The sequence below is a fragment of the Pristiophorus japonicus genome, chromosome 20 (genome assembly GCF_044704955.1).
Source record: "Pristiophorus japonicus isolate sPriJap1 chromosome 20, sPriJap1.hap1, whole genome shotgun sequence".
Lineage (NCBI taxonomy): Eukaryota > Metazoa > Chordata > Chondrichthyes > Pristiophoridae > Pristiophorus > Pristiophorus japonicus.
The window spans coordinates 96867742-96884201 of NC_091996.1; the positions used below are offsets into that span (position 1 = coordinate 96867742).

The following is a 16460-nucleotide window of genomic DNA, read 5'->3' on the forward strand; positions in this document are numbered from 1 at the left end:
CTATCTGCTCACTCAGGTGGATGTAAAAGATCCCATGGCTCTATTTTGAAAAGCAGGGGAGTTCCCCCTGGGGCCAATATTTATCCCTCAACCAAGATCACCAAAACAGATTATCTGGGTCATTATCACATTGCTGTGTGTGGGAGCTTGCTGTGCACAAATTGAGCTGCCGTGTTTCTCACATTACAACAGTGACTACACTCTAAAAGTACTTCATTGGCTATGAAGCACTTTCGGACGGCCGGTGGTTGTGAAAGGCGCTATATAAATGCAAGTCTTTCTTTCTCATTGCCCTGGAGAAGGTGGCGGTGAGCCGCCTTGTTAACCGCTGCGGTCTGTGTGGAATCTCGCTGGGCCATTCCAGGGGACCGTTAAATTTGACCACATTGCTGTGGGTCTGGAGTCACCTAGCGGCCAGACCGGGTAAGGGCAGCAGATTTCCTTCCCTAAAGGAGCATCAGTGACCCAGATGGGTTTTTAACAACATATCTGGTAGTTTCATGCTCACCATTATTGACTCTAGCATTGTTCCAGATTTATTTAATTGATAATTCCACAGTTTGTGTGGGGGGGATTTGAACTCGTGTCTCTTGATCATTAGCCCAGGGCTAGCCTGCGTGGTTGTGTCGGAGGGTCGTGAGCCTCCCGCCTCCCGCGATCAGCCACGATCTGAGTGAACGGTCTCGAGGGGGCCGTACAGCCGACTCCTGTTCCTATTAATGTTCTTACCTTGTGTACTGGAGGGTGACCAGCACTTGGTGAAGGTGTGAGAGTCCGTGCCTTCAGGAGCAGCGGAGGAAACACTTTTTTTGAAAGCTGCTTTTTAAAAAAAAAAGCAAATCTGAAGTTGTGTGTGTAAATGAAATGTCCCTCCACAGGCCCGCTTCGAATCGCAGCGTGTCAAGAGCGAGACGGAGTTTAAGGTGGCCCTGGAGCAGCAGGTGACGGAGCGTGTGACCACGCTGCACGAAGACAGCGCCCGTCAGACAGCGGCGGTACGAGAACAGCACAGGTAGGCGCAGCTCCAGCACGCTGGGCGCACTCCTGTGGTTCATGGGTATCGCCGGTGCAGACAGTGTTCCCGGGAGTGGGAAAGTGATCCTCGGCCTTTTCCTACTGGGCTCAGTCACTGGTGAACGAACCATCAGAAGATCCCATCACCCCCTGTGCTCACTGCCCCGTGTCCTAACTCGCACCGAGTCCCGCTCACCCATCACCCCCTGTGCTCACTGCCCCGTGTCCTAACTCACACCCAGTCCCGCTCACCCATCACCCGCTGTGCTCGCTGCCCCGTGTCCTAACTCTCACCCAGTTCCGCTCACCCATCACCCCCTGTGCCCCGTGTCCTAACTCACACCGGGTCCCACTCACCCATCACCCCCTGTGCTCACTGCTCCGTGTCCTAACTCGCACCCAGTCCCACTCACCCATCACCCCCTGTGCCCCGTGTCCTAACTCACACCAAGTCCCACTCACCCATCACCCCCTGTGCTCGCTGCCCCGTGTCCTAACTCACACCCAGTCCCACTCACCCATCACCCACTGTGCTCGCTGTCCCGTGTCGTAACTCACACCCAGTCCCACTCACCTATCACCCCCTGTGCTCACTGCCCCGTGTCCTAACTCGCACCCAGTCCTGCTCACCCATCACCCCCTGTGCTCACTGCCCCGTGTCCTAACTCACACCCAGTCCCACTCACCCATCACCCCCTGTGCCCCGTGTCCTAACTCACACCCAGTCCCACTCACCCATCACCCACTGTGCTCACTGCCCCGTGTCCTAACTCGCACCCAGTCCCACTCACCTATCACCCCCTGTGCTCGCTGCCCCGTGTCCTAACTCGCACCGAGTCCCACTCACCCATCACCCCCTGTGCTCGCTGCCCCGTGTCCTAACTCACACCGAGTCCCATTCACCCATCACCCCCTGTGCTCACTGCCCCATGTCCTAATTCGCACCCAGTCCCACTCACCCATCACCCCCTGTGCTCGCTGCCCCATGTCCTAATTCGCACCCAGTCCCACTCACCCATCACCCCCTGTGCTCGCTGCCCCATGTCCTAACTCGCATCCAGTCCCGCTCACCCATCACCCCCTGTGCTCACTGCCCCGTGTCCTAACTCGCACCCAGTCCCGCTCACCCATCACCCCCTGTGCTCACTGCCCCGTGTCCTAACTCGCACCCAGTCCCGCTCACCCATCACCCCCTGTGCTCGCTGCCCCCTGTCCTAACTCGCACCCAGTCCCACTTATCTCATCCTTATTTTCAAATCCCTCCATGGCCCTCGCCCCTCCCTATCTCTGTAATCTCCTCCAGCCCCACAGCCCCCCGAGATGTCTGCACTCCTCTAATTCTGCCCTCCTGACCATCCCTGATTATAATTGCTCCACCATCGGTGGCCGTGCCTTCTGTTGCCTGGGCCCCAAGCTCTGGAACTCCCTCCCTGAACCTCTCCACCTCTCTCTCCTCCTTTTAAGACGCTCCTTAAAACCGACCTCTTTTGGTCATCTGCCCTAATTTCTTCTTATGCGGCTCGGTGTGAAGTTTTTGTCTATAACACTCCTATGAAGCACCTTGGGACGTTTCACTATGTTAAAGTCGCTATATAAATATAGGTTGTTTCGAAAGACCACTAGTTTAAAAAACTAACTTTGTGACTGAACTCTTTCCTCGGCTACAGATAGTGCCCATATTTTGACACTGATTTTATTTTTCACTGCACATAGGAAGCAGATCATGGAACTGACTGGACAGCACGAGCAGGAGCTGGGCAAGCAGCTCGGGGGGTTCAAGTCGGAATTGCAGGACCGCGAGGAGAAGCATCGGCGAATGATTGAGAGTTACGAGCTAAGGTAGCTGATCTTTTCAAACATTTTCTTCTTGTTCCCAGCTACAGGCCCCCGCCCTCCCTCTCCATCGAAGGAAAGATTGGCTCAAGTCGCTATGTGTAAGCCGTGGCTCAGTGGTTGTCACCCTCGCCTCTGAGTCTGAAGGTTGTGGGTTCAAGACCCGCTCCGGGAACTTGAGCACACAAGAAAATCTAAGCAAATGCTCCCAGTGCTGTGCTGAGGTAGTGCTGTACTGTCGGAGGGGCAGTACTGTCGGAGCGCCGCATTGTCGGAGGGGCAGTACTGAGGGAGCACTGCACTGTCGGAGGGGCAGTACTGTCGGAGGGGCAGTACTGTCGGAGGGGCAGTACTGTCGGAGGGGCGGTACTGTCGGAGGGGCGGTACTGTCGGAGGGGCGGTACTGTCGGAGGGGCGGTACTGTCGGAGGGGCGGTACTGTCGGAGGGGCGGTACTGTCGGAGGGGCGGTACTGTCGGAGGGGCGGTACTGTCGGAGGGGCGGTACTGTCGGAGGGGCGGTACTGTCGGAGGGGCGGTAGTGTCGGAGGGGCGGTAGTGTCGGAGGGGCGGTAGTGTCGGAGGGGCGGTAGTGTCGGAGGGGCGGTAGTGTCGGAGGGGCGGTAGTGTCGGAGGGGCGGTAGTGTCGGAGGGGCGGTAGTGTCGGAGGGGCGGTAGTGTCGGAGGGGCGGTACTGTCGGAGGGGCGGTACTGTCGGAGGGGCGGTACTGTCGGAGGGGCGGTACTGTCGGAGGGGCGGTACTGTCGGAGGGGCGGTACTGTCGGAGGGGCGGTACTGTCGGAGGGGCGGTACTGTCGGAGGGGCGGTACTGTCGGAGGGGCGGTACTGTCGGAGGGGCGGTACTGTCGGAGGGGCGGTACTGTCGGAGGGGCGGTACTGTCGGAGGGGCGGTACTGTCGGAGGGGCGGTACTGTCGGAGGGGCGGTACTGTCGGAGGGGCGGTACTGTCGGAGGGGCGGTACTGTCGGAGGGGCGGTACTGTCGGAGGGGCGGTACTGTCGGAGGGGCGGTACTGTCGGAGGGGCGGTACTGTCGGAGGGGCGGTACTGTCGGAGGGGCGGTACTGTCGGAGGGGCGGTACTGTCGGAGGGGCGGTACTGTCGGAGGGGCGGTACTGTCGGAGGGGCGGTACTGTCGGAGGGGCGGTACTGTCGGAGGGGCGGTACTGTCGGAGGGGCGGTACTGTCGGAGGGGCGGTACTGTCGGAGGGGCGGTACTGTCGGAGGGGCGGTACTGTCGGAGGGGCGGTACTGTCGGAGGGGCGGTACTGTCGGAGGGGCGGTACTGTCGGAGGGGCGGTACTGTCGGAGGGGCGGTACTGTCGGAGGGGCGGTACTGTCGGAGGGGCGGTACTGTCGGAGGGGCGGTACTGTCGGAGGGGCGGTACTGTCGGAGGGGCGGTACTGTCGGAGGGGCGGTACTGTCGGAGGGGCGGTACTGTCGGAGGGGCGGTACTGTCGGAGGGGCGGTACTGTCGGAGGGGCGGTACTGTCGGAGGGGCGGTACTGTCGGAGGGGCGGTACTGTCGGAGGGGCGGTACTGTCGGAGGGGCGGTACTGTCGGAGGGGCGGTACTGTCGGAGGGGCGGTACTGTCGGAGGGGCGGTACTGTCGGAGGGGCGGTACTGTCGGAGGGGCGGTACTGTCGGAGGGGCGGTACTGTCGGAGGGGCGGTACTGTCGGAGGGGCGGTACTGTCGGAGGGGCGGTACTGTCGGAGGGGCGGTACTGTCGGAGGGGCGGTACTGTCGGAGGGGCGGTACTGTCGGAGGGGCGGTACTGTCGGAGGGGCGGTACTGTCGGAGGGGCGGTACTGTCGGAGGGGCGGTACTGTCGGAGGGGCGGTACTGTCGGAGGGGCGGTACTGTCGGAGGGGCGGTACTGTCGGAGGGGCGGTACTGTCGGAGGGGCGGTACTGTCGGAGGGGCGGTACTGTCGGAGGGGCGGTACTGTCGGAGGGGCGGTACTGTCGGAGGGGCGGTACTGTCGGAGGGGCGGTACTGTCGGAGGGGCGGTACTGTCGGAGGGGCGGTACTGTCGGAGGGGCGGTACTGTCGGAGGGGCGGTACTGTCGGAGGGGCGGTACTGTCGGAGGGGCGGTACTGTCGGAGGGGCGGTACTGTCGGAGGGGCGGTACTGTCGGAGGGGCGGTACTGTCGGAGGGGCGGTACTGTCGGAGGGGCGGTACTGTCGGAGGGGCGGTACTGTCGGAGGGGCGGTACTGTCGGAGGGGCGGTACTGTCGGAGGGGCGGTACTGTCGGAGGGGCGGTACTGTCGGAGGGGCGGTACTGTCGGAGGGGCGGTACTGTCGGAGGGGCGGTACTGTCGGAGGGGCGGTACTGTCGGAGGGGCGGTACTGTCGGAGGGGCGGTACTGTCGGAGGGGCGGTACTGTCGGAGGGGCGGTACTGTCGGAGGGGCGGTACTGTCGGAGGGGCGGTACTGTCGGAGGGGCGGTACTGTCGGAGGGGCGGTACTGTCGGAGGGGCGGTACTGTCGGAGGGGCGGTACTGTCGGAGGGGCGGTACTGTCGGAGGGGCGGTACTGTCGGAGGGGCGGTACTGTCGGAGGGGCGGTACTGTCGGAGGGGCGGTACTGTCGGAGGGGCGGTACTGTCGGAGGGCCGCACTGTCGGAGGGGCGGTACTGTCGGAGGGCCGCACTGTCGGAGGGGCGGTACTGAGGGAGCGCCGCACTGTCGGAGGGGCGGTACTGAGGGAGCGCCGCACTGTCGGAGGGGCGGTACTGAGGGAGCGCCCCACTGTCGGAGGGGCGGTACTGAGGGAGCGCCCCACTGTCGGAGGGGCGGTACTGAGGGAGCGCCGCACTGTCGGAGGGGCGGTACTGAGGGAGCGCCGCACTGTCGGAGGGGCGGTACTGAGGGACCGCCGCACTGTCGGAGGGGCGGTACTGAGGGAGCGCCCCACTGTCGGAGGGGCGGTACTGAGGGAGCGCCCCACTGTCGGAGGGGCAGTACTGAGGGAGCGCCGCACTGTTCGAGCTGCCTTCTTTGAAATGTTAAACAGAGTTCCTGTCTGCCCTCTCAGGTGGCCGTAAAAATTCCGTGACCTCTCTATTTTGATGAGCAGGGGAGTTCTCCCCGGTGTCCTGGGGCCAATATGTGTCCTTCAAACAACATCACTAAAACAGATTATCCGGGTCATTATCACACTGCTGTGTGTGGGAGCTTGCTGTGCGCAAATTGGCTGCTGCATTTCCCACATTCGAACAGCGACTGCACTTTTAAATTTAAACAAAAGGCTGTGAAGCGCTTTGCGCCGACCTGCGGGTGGCGAAAGGCGCTATCTAAATGCAGGTTGTTTGTGTGGGCGTCGGCTGCAGGTTGGCGAAGGGGCAAGAGGAGACTGGCCGAGTGCTGGCGGTGAAGAGGCAGCTGGAGATACAGCGTGGCGAGATGGTGACCAAGCTACAGACCATGATGCAGGCCCACTGGAACGAGGCGCTCAAGGTGCTGATGACCGAAAACCCGGCCCACGGGCACCAGAAGCCGGCGGTAAGTGATTGAGAGACGTCGCGCGTCCCAACCCCCGACCACTCCGGCTCCGAATCAACGATCGCTGTAAGCTGTGCAGTCGCGCAGAGACCCGGGGAACCTGCGCAGTGGCTCAATGGCTTTTCACCAAGAACCGCATCGCGCTGAATGGGCGATGCTGCCTCTTGAAGGGACCGCTCTGGTCCAAAGGAATTACAGGCAGCATTTCTCCCAGCTCTCAGCCGTGGCTCAGTGGGTCACACTCTCGCCTCCTGAGACAGAAGGTCGTGGCTTCGAGTCCCACTCCAGGGACCTGAGCACAAAACAAATCCAGGCTGACACTCCCAGTGCAGTGCTGAGGGAGCCCCGCGCTGTCGGAGGGGCAGTACTGAAGGAGTGCCGCACTGTCGGAGGGGCAGTGCTGAGGGAGCGCCGCACTGTCGGAGGGGCAGTACTGAGGGAGCCCCGCGCTGTCGGAGGGGCAGTGCTGAGGGAGCGCCGCACTGTCGGAGGGGCCGTACTGAGGGAGCCCCGTGCTGTCGGAGGGGCAGTACTGAGGGAGCCCCGCGCTGTCGGAGGGGCGATGCTGAGGGAGCGCCGCGCTGTCGGAGGGGCCGTGCTGAGGGAGCCCCGCGCTGTCGGAGGGGCAGTGCTGAGGCAGCCCCGCATTGTCGGAGGGGCCGTCTTTTGGATGAGACGTTGAACCGAGGCCCCGTCTGCCCTCGAGTGGATGTAAAAGATCCCATGGCTACTAATTCGAAGAGCTGGGGAGTTATCCAATATTTATCCCTCAATCAACATAACGATAAAATAGATTATCCGGTCATTATCACAGTGCTGTGTGTGGGAGCTTGCTGTGCGCAAGTTGGCTGCCGCGTTTCCCATATTACAACAGTGATTATATTCCAAAAGTACCTCATTGGCTGTAAAGCGCTTTTAAACGTCGGGTGGTTGTGAAGGGCGCTATATAAATCCAAGTCTTTTTCATGGCTCTCCGACAATGATGCAAGATTCTTGCGGTGACATTGAACAACAGGGAAGGTTGAACAGGCTGGGTCTATTTCCCCTCCGAGAGAAGGCTGCGGACTGACCTGATAGAGGGCTTTAAAATTCTGAAGGGGTTCGATAGGATTGACGGAGATGTTTCCACTTGTGGGGCAGACCAGATCGTGGGGCCATCAATATCAGACAGTCACCCAGAAATCCAATGGGGAATTCAGGAGAAACCTCTTTCCCCAGAGAGCGGTGAGAATGTGGAACTCGCTGCCACAGGGAGGGGTTGAGGTGAATAGTATCGATGCATTTAAGGGGAGGCTGGATAAACACATGAGGGGGAAAGAAATAGAAGGAGATGGTGATGGGGTGAGATGGAGAGGGGTGGGAGGGGGCTGGTGTGGAGCATAAACCCCGGCACGGAGCGGTAGGGCCCAGTGGCCTCTCTGTGCCGTACACTCGATGTAAAAGGTGTGATCCTGGTGCTTACTGTGTTCATCACTGCTCTGCCATGGTTGGACTTATTGAGTGTCAAAACTCCTGGAATCATTTTAATTCCATCCATAGCTGTAGAAACGCTATTCCTGGAGTAGGTGTGGGCTGCTTCTAATTATTGCAAAGGGGATGGAGTATAAATGCAGGGAAGTCCTGCTACAACTGTACAGGGTGTTGGTGAGGCCACACCTGGAGTACTGCATGCAGTTTTGGCCTCCTTATTTAAGGGGAGATATACTTGGATTGGAGGCAGTTCAGAGAAGGTTCACTCGGTTGATTCCTGGGATGAAGGGGTTGTCTTATGAAAAAAGGTTGAGCGGGTTGGGCCTGTACTCCTTGGAGTTTAGAAGAATGAGAGGGGATCGTAATGAAACGTATAAGATTCTGAGGGGGCTGGACAGGGTCGATGCAGAGAGGATGTTTCCCCTCGTGGGGGAATCTAGAACTAGGGGGCATGGTTTCAGAATAAGGGGTTGCCCATTTAAAACGGAAATTTCTTCTGAGGGTTGTGAATCTGTGGAATTCTCTGCCCCAGAGAGCTGAGGAGGCTGGGTCATTGAATACATAGAAGGTGGAGATACAGATTTTTGAACGATAAGGGAGTCGAGGGTTATGGGGAGCGAGCGGGGAAGTGGAGTTGAGGCCAGGATAAGATCGGCCATGATATTGAATGGCGGAGCAGGTTCGAGGGGCCGAATGGCCGACTCCTGCTCCGATTTGTTGTCTCTGCACCGCTCTCCCTCCAAAAGCACTTGGCACTGCTGGGATAGTACATTCATGGTGAACTGTGTGTTTTGTTACATCGTTGTTTTTTCTGTGCTGGGCGAGGTCCCGGTTCTAACGGTGCCTCGTTTGTGTGTCCTGCAGCAATCCATCCTTCATTACCACGAGGTCCCTGTCTATCGAGAGCTCAACAGGACGTTGTCTACCTCGGGGACTGCGGCTGGGACCAGCATGCCGACCGGCGATTGCGATCTCTCGTCCTCCTCCGGCGTGCCGTTCGCGGTCCCGGCCTCGGAGACCAGCCGGCTGGAGCCTTCCTTCGACGGGGGCGGTGGCCCTCGGGCCCCTGGGAACCTGGTCAAACTGGGGCCCCCCGAGCAGCCGGCTTGGGCCGGCCGGCCCCGGTGCGAGCCGCCTCCCGATCGGGCGCTCTCCGGCGGCGGGACGGACAGCGGGCCACTGCCGGCCGGCCACCGCGAGAGCGCCGACCTGTGCGCCCAGGCCGCCTGCCGCCCGTTGGCCTCCTTTCCGCAGGCCATCCCCCTGCAGCCGGCGGTGCAGGCCTCAACTCGACGCGCGGTGACCGCCGACTGGACCACGGGCCGCTGCGTCGCCGCCGAAGCGCCGCGCCCCGCCTCCAAGCGCGAGCACCGCCCGCAGCCGCAGCCCGCCGATCCCTGGGCCTCCTCGTACGCCGGGCAGAGCCACAACCAGTCAGCCATGTTCCCGCTCCTCACCGACACCCGCTCCTTGGACGAGCTCAGCCAGCTCCTGAACTACAGCTTCCTCAGCCACGCCAGCTTCCACCCTCTCGAGCCCCAGGCCGACGAGACCATGACCGCAGGTAAAGCGAAGGGTCCGACTGCCGGAGGTGCTCGACAGGGTAGTGCGCGCGCGCTCTCGTCTCCCAAGTCGGGACACCCCGGGTTCGGGTCTCGCATCAAGGGACTTGAACTCAACATCCAGGGACCGTGCTGAGGGAGTGCCGCACTGTCGGAGGGGCAGTACTGAGGGAGTGCCGCACTGTCAGAGGGGCAGTACTGAGGGAGCGGCGCACTGTCGGAGGGGCAGTACTGAGGGAGCGCCGCACTGTCGGAGGGGCAGTGCTGAGGGAGCGCCGCACTGTCGGAGGGGCAGTACTGAGGGAGCGCCGCACTGTCGGAGGGGCAGTATTGAGGGAGCCCCGCACTGTCGGAGGGGCAGTACTGAGGGAGTGCCGCACTGTCGGAGGGGCAGTGCTGAGGGAGTGCCGCACTGTCGGAGGGGCAGTGCTGAGGGAGTGCCGCACTGTCGGAGGGGCAGTACTGAGGGAGTGCCGCACTGTCGGAGGGGCAGTGCTGAGGGAGTGCCGCACTGTCGGAGGGGCAGTGCTGAGGGAGTGCCGCACTGTCGGAGGGGCAGTGCTGAGGGAGTGCCGCACTGTCGGAGGGGCAGTACTGAGGGAGTGCCGCACTGTCAGAGGGGCAGTACTGAGGGAGCGCCGCACTGTCGGAGGGGCAATGCTGAGGGAACGGGGCAATGCTGAGGGAACGTCGCACTGTCGGAGGGGCAGTACTGAGGGAGTGCCGCACTGTCGGAGGGGCAATGCTGAGGGAGCGCCGCACTGTCGGAGGGGCAGTACTGAGGGAGCGCCGCACTGTCGGAGGGGCAGTTCTGAGGGAGCGCCGCACTGTCGGAGGGGCAGTACTGAGGGAGCGCCGCACTGTCGGAGGGGCAGTACTGAGGGAGCGGCGCACTGTCGGAGGGGCAGTACTGAGGGAGCGCCGCACTGTCGGAGGGGCAGTACTGAGGGAGCGCCGCACTGTCGGAGGGGCAGTACTGAGGGAGCGCCGCACTGTCGGAGGGGCAGTACTGAGGAAGCGGCGCACTGTCGGAGGGGCAGTGCTGAGGGAGTGGCGCACTGTCGGAGGGGCAGTACTGAGGGAGTGCCGCACTGTCGGAGGGGCAGTACTGAGGGAGCGCCGCACTGTCGGAGGGGCAGTACTGAGGGAGTGCCGCACTGTCGGAGGGGCAGTACTGAGGGAGTGGCGCACTGTGGGAGGGGCAGTACTGAGGGAGCGGCGCACTGTCGGAGGGGCAGTACTGAGGGAGTGGCGCACTGTCGGAGGGGCAGTACTGAGGGAGCGCCGCACTGTCGGAGGGGCAATGCTGAGGGGACGGGGCAATGCTGAGGGAACGTCGCACTGTCGGAGGGGCAGTACTGAGGGAGCGCCGCACTGTCGGAGGGGCAGTACTGAGGGAGTGGCGCACTGTCGGAGGGGCAGTACTGAGGGAGCGGCGCACTGTCGGAGGGGCAGTACTGAGGGAGCGGCGCTATGATGATGTCGACTGGTGAGGAGACATTGCCCTGCCCCGCCCTCTAAAAGCTGTGTGATACTGAAAGGGATAGTGCGGGAGTTTGGGGTGACCTGTGTCGACGGAGTTCATTTCCCCCATGTTCTCCCTACAGCTCCCGGCCCCCACGCGGCCGATCTGGCCGAGCACCCGTTCACCGACGATGCCGAGGACAGTGGGCACGCCCAGTATCAGTCGGTCAACGAGGGAGGAACCATCCAGGACGGCAGCTTCGAATCGTCGGGGGGGCTGTCCTTCCAGGACCACAGCTCGCAGAGCGGCGAGCTCCAGTATTACATCCAGATGGTAGGTGGGCACTCTGTGAAAGCAACCCTTGGCTCTCCAGCACAGAGCCGTGGATCAGTGGGCAACTCTCTCGCCTCGGAGTCAGAAGGTTGTGGGTTCAAGTCCCACTCCAGGGACTTGAGCACAAAAATCCAGGCTGACACTCCCAGTGCAGTACTGAGGGACCGCCGTACTGTCGGAGGGGCAGCACTGAGGGAGCGCCGCACTGTCGGAGGGGCAGTGCTGAGGGAGCGCTGCACTGTCGGAGGGGCAGTACTGAGGGAGCGCCGCACTGTCGGAGGGGCAGTACTGAGGGAGCGCCGCACTGTCGGAGGGGCAGTACTGAGGGAGCGCCGCACTGTCGGAGGGGCAGTGCTGAGGGAGCGCTGCACTGTCGGAGGGGCAGTACTGAGGGAGCGCCGCACTGTCGGAGGGGCAGTACTGAGGGAGCGCCGCACTGTCGGAGGGGCAGTGCTGAGGGAGCGCTGCACTGTCGGAGGGGCAGTACTGAGGGAGCGCCGCACTGTCGGAGGGGCAGTACTGAGGGAGCGCCGCACTGTCGGAGGGGCAGTGCTGAGGGAGAACCGCACTGTCGGAGGGGCAGTACTGAGGGAGCACCGCACTGTCGGAGGGGCAGTACTGAGGGAGCCCCGCACTGTCGGAGGGGCAGTGCTGAGGGAGCCCCTCACTGTCGGAGGGGCAGTACTGAGGGAGCACCACACTGTCGGAGGGGCAGTACTGAGGGAGCACCACACAGTCGGAGGGGCAGTACTGAGGGAGCACCACACAGTTGGAGGGGCAGTGCTGAGGGAGCACCACACAGTCGGAGGGGCAGTGCTGAGGGAGCGCCGCACTGTCGGAGGGGCAGTGCTGAGGGAGCGCCGCACTGTCGGAGGGGCAGTACTGAGGGAGCGCCGCACTGTCGGAGGGGCAGTACTGAGGGAGCGCCGCACTGTCGGAGGGGCAGTACTGAGGGAGCACCACACAGTCGGAGGGGCAGTACTGAGGGAGCACCACACAGTCGGAGGGGGAGTGCTGAGGGAGCACCACACAGTCGGAGGGGCAGTGCTGAGGGAGCACCACACAGTCGGAGGGGCAGTGCTGAGGGAGCGCCGCACTGTCGGAGGGGCAGTGCTGAGGGAGCGCCGCACTGTCGGAGGGGCAGTACTGAGGGAGCGCCGCACTGTCGGAGGGGCCGTCTTTCGGATGAGACGTTAAACCGAGGCCCCGTTTGCCCCCTCGGGTGGATGTAAAAGATCCCATGGTAATATTTAGAAGAGGAAAGGGGGGAGTTATGAGGATAGGTTGAGTAGATTGGTCTATACACATTGGAGTTCAGAAGAATGAGAGGTGATCTTATCGAAATATATAAGATAATGAGAGGGCACGACAAGGTGGATGCAGAGAGGAAACTCATAGGGGAAACTAAAACTAGGGGCATAGTTTCAGAATAAGGGGCCGCCACTTTTAAGACGGAGATGAGGAGGAATTTCTTCTCTCAGAGGGCCGTAAACCTGTGGAATTCTCTGCCCCAGAGAGCTGTGGAGGCTGGGTCAGTGAATATATTTAAGGTGGAGAGAGAGAGATTTTTGAGCGATAAGGGAGTGAAGGGTTATGGGGAGCGGGCGGGGAAGTGGAGCTGAGTCCATGATCGGATCAGCCACGATCGTATTGAATGGTGGAGCGCGCTCGAGGGTACCGAATGGCCGACTCCTGCTCCTAATTCTGATGTTCTCAACCAAAGAACAACGAGGTGACCAACCAGAACGGAGCTCGATGCCCGATTGACAGCTGGGGGCAGCTGCCCGCGGGGAGTTATCCGCGCGCTTTGGGGGCGGAGGGGTACGGTGTCGATCTGAGCAAAGACGGGTCGGGGGAAGATTTTCCCGCCAAGCCAGCGGCAGCCTCTTGTGTTGTTCACTCTGTCGACACTTCGATGTTCTCTCTGTCGCAGCTCTTAGACCGATCGCCCGGAGATCCTGTGGAAAGCAGTGCCGACACGGAGAAGCCCAACCCAGCGCAGCTCGACACAACGTCCCAGCCAGGTAAAGGGGGCCCTGCGCTGATCCGGTGTCTCACACGCCCTTCAGTTTGTCCCGTTTCTCTCCTGAGGGCACTGACGGTTGATGGGGCACGATGCCACCAGCAGTGACCGCTGCTTCTCTCCAGCCCCTCCTCTACTATTTGCAAATCATGGAGATAATCACTGAAATTAGCCCGCTCCATCTCAAGCGGGTTAAAAAGAGTCCCTTGCTGTGGCTTCCTCAGGCTCTGAAATGTTTCTCCTGTGGATCAGTGGGTAGCTCTCTCGCCTCGGAGTCAGGAGGTCGTGGGTTCAAGTCCCACTCCAGGGACCTGAGCACAAAAATTTAGGCTGACACTCCCAGTGCAGTGCTGAGGGAGCACCGCACTGTCGGAGGGGCAGTGCTGAGGGAGTGCTGCACTGTCAGAGGGGCAGTGCTGAGGGAGTGCTGCACTGTCGGAGGGGCAGTGCTGAGGGAGCACCGCACTGTCGGAGGGGCAGTGCTGAGGGAGCACCGCACTGTCGGAGGGGCAGTGCTGAAGGAGCGCCGCACTGTCGGAGGGGCAGTGCTGAGGGAGTCCTGCACTGTCGGAGGGGCAGTACTGAGGGAGCACCACACTGTCGGAGGGGCAGTACTGAGGGAGCACCACACTGTCGGAGGGGCAGTGCTGAGGGAGCCCCGCACTGTCGGAGGGGCAGTGCTGAGGGAGCCCCGCACTGTCGGAGGTGCCATCTTTCAGATGAGACATCAAACCGAGGCCCCATCTGCCCCCTCAAGTGGTCGTAAAAGATCCCATGGCACTATTTCAAAGCAGAGCAGGGGAGTTCTCCCCGGTGTCCTGGGGCCAATATTTATCCCTCAACCAACATCACTAAAACAGATGATCTGGTCATTACCACATCGCTGTGTGTGGGAGCTTGCTGTGCACAAATTGGCGTTTCCCACATTACAACGGTGACTACACTCTAAAAGTACTTCATTGGCTGTAAAGCGCTTTGAGATGTCCGGTGGTCGTGAAAGGTGCTGTATAAATGCAAGTCTCTTCCCTTTCAGGAGGCTCTCCAGTTTTGCGGGATCGCTCCAACCTCCGGGAGAACGTCAGGCCCCAGCCACCAGGGCAGTTACTGGCTGCGCAAAGCGGCAAAATCACCAGCAGCGCCGTGCAGAAGGTGAAGATCGATCCCGCGGAGGCTGCCCCCTTGCAGCAAGGATTTGCACCCCAAAGCCCTCAGAAATCAGGTGAGAGTGCGGCGTGTGAGCGAGGGGGAGGGGGAGGGGGAGAGGGAGAGTGCGCCATGTGAGCGAGGGGGAGAGCACGGCGTGTGAGAGAGGGAGAGAGAGAGTGCGGCGTGTGAGCGAGAGAGAGGGAGAGAGAGAGTGTGCCGTGTGAGCGAGGGAGAGAGAGAGAGAGAGTGCGCTGTGTGAGCGAGAGAGAGGGAGAGAGAGAGTGTGCCGTGTGAGCGAGGGAGAGAGCATGGCGAGGGAGAGAGGGAGAGAGAGAGTGCGGCGTGTGAGCGAGAGAGAGGGAGAGAGAGAGTGTGCCGTGTGAGCGAGGGAGAGAGAGAGAGAGAGAGAGAGAGCACGGTGTGTGAGCGAGGGAGAGTGCGGCGTGTGAGCGAAGGAGAGTGTGGCGTGTGAGCGAGGGAGAGAGGGAGAATGTGGCGTGTGAGGGAGAGAGAGAGAGTGCGCTGTGTGAGCGAGGGAGAGAGCATGGCGAGGGAGAGAGGGAGAGAGAGACCACGGCGTGTGAGCGAGGGAGAGAGAGAGTGCGGCGTGTGAGAGGGAGAGAGAGAGGGGGGAGAGCACGGCGTGTGAGCGAAGGAGAGTGCGGCGTGTGAGCGAGGGAGAGAGGGAGAATGCGGCGTGTGAGCGAGGGAGAGTGTGGCGTGTGAGGGAGAGGGAGAGTGCGGCGTGTGAGCGAGGGAGAGTGCGGCGTGTGAGCGAGGGAGAGTGCGGCGTGTGAGCGAGGGAGAGTGCGGCGTGTAAGCGAAGGAGAGAGGGAGAGTGCGGCGTGTGAGGGAGAGAGGGAGAGTGCGGCGGGAGAGGGAGAGTGCGGCGTGTGAGGGAGAGGGAGAGTGCGGCGTGTGAGCGAGGGAGAGTGCGGCGTGTGAGCGAGGGGAGAGTGCGGCGTGTAAGCGAGGGAGAGTGCGGCGTGTAAGCGAAGGAGAGAGGGAGAATGCGGCGTGTGAGGGAGAGGGAGAGGTGTGGCGGGAGAGGGAGAGTGCGCGTGTGAGCGAGGGAGAGTGCGGCGTGTGAGCGAGGGAGAGTGCGGCGTGTAAGCGAAGGAGAGAGGGAGAATGCGGCGTGTGAGCGAGGGAGAGTGCAGCGTGTGAGCGAGGGAGAGTGCGGCGTGTGAGCGAGAGGGAGAGTGCGGCGTGTGAGCGAGGGAGAGTGCGGCGTGTGAGCGAGGGAGAGAGGGAGAGTGCGGCGTGTGAGCGAGGGAGAGTGCGGCGTGTGAGCGAGGGAGAGTGCGGCGTGTGAGCGAGGGAGAGAGGGAGAATGCGGCGTGTGAGCGAAGGAGAGTGCGCCGTGTAAGCGAAGGAGAGGGAGAGTGCGGCGCGTGAGCGAGGGAGAGTGCGGCGTGTGAGCGAAGGAGAGTGTGGCGTGTGAGCGAGGGAGAGAGGGAGAATGCTGCGTGTGAGAGAGGGAGAGTGCGCCGTGTAAGCGAGGGAGAGTGCGGCGTGTGAGCGAGAGGGAGAGGGAGAGTGCGGCGTGTGAGCGAGGGAGTGCGGCGTGTGAGCGAGAGGGAGAGGGCGAGGGAGAGTGCGGCGTGTGAGCGAGGGAGAGTGCGGCGTGTGAGCGAGGGAGAGTGCGGCGTGTGAGCGAAGGAGTGTGTGGCATGTGAGCGAGGGAGAGAGGGAGAATGCGGCGTGTGAGCGGGGGAGAGGGAAAGTGCGGCGTGTGAGCGAGGGAGTGCGGCGTGTGAGCGAGAGGGAGAGGGAGAGTGCGGCGTGTGAGCGAGGGAGAGTGCGGCGTGTGAGCGAAGGAGTGTGTGGCATGTGAGCGAGGGAGAGAGGGAGAATGCGGCGTGTGAACGAGGGAGAGAGAGAGAGAGTGCGCTGTGTGAGCGAGGGAGAGAGCACGGCGTGTGAGCGAGGGAGAGGGAGAGAGAGACCACGGCGTGTGAGCGAGGGAGAGAGAGAGTGCGGCGTGTGAGAGGGAGAGAGAGAGGGGGAGAGCACGGCGTGTGAGCGAAGGAGAGTGCGGCGTGTGAGCGAGGGAGAGAGGGAGAATGCGGCGTGTGAGCGA

General features: G+C 61.8%; 1 protein-coding gene across 2 annotated transcripts in view; it reads left to right on the forward strand.

The window, feature by feature from the left end:
- The window catches only part of cntrob (centrobin, centrosomal BRCA2 interacting protein), a 54893-nt gene that overhangs the window by 29760 nt on the left and 8673 nt on the right, over positions 1-16460 (forward strand). For both annotated transcript variants that reach the window (XM_070863231.1, XM_070863232.1), the window contains exons 11-17: positions 879-1012; positions 2728-2853; positions 6207-6378; positions 8713-9412; positions 11018-11208; positions 13142-13232; positions 14265-14450. In XM_070863231.1, the coding sequence (XP_070719332.1) occupies positions 879-1012; positions 2728-2853; positions 6207-6378; positions 8713-9412; positions 11018-11208; positions 13142-13232; positions 14265-14450 (1600 nt within the window). The remainder of the gene's footprint in view (positions 1-878; positions 1013-2727; positions 2854-6206; positions 6379-8712; positions 9413-11017; positions 11209-13141; positions 13233-14264; positions 14451-16460) is intronic.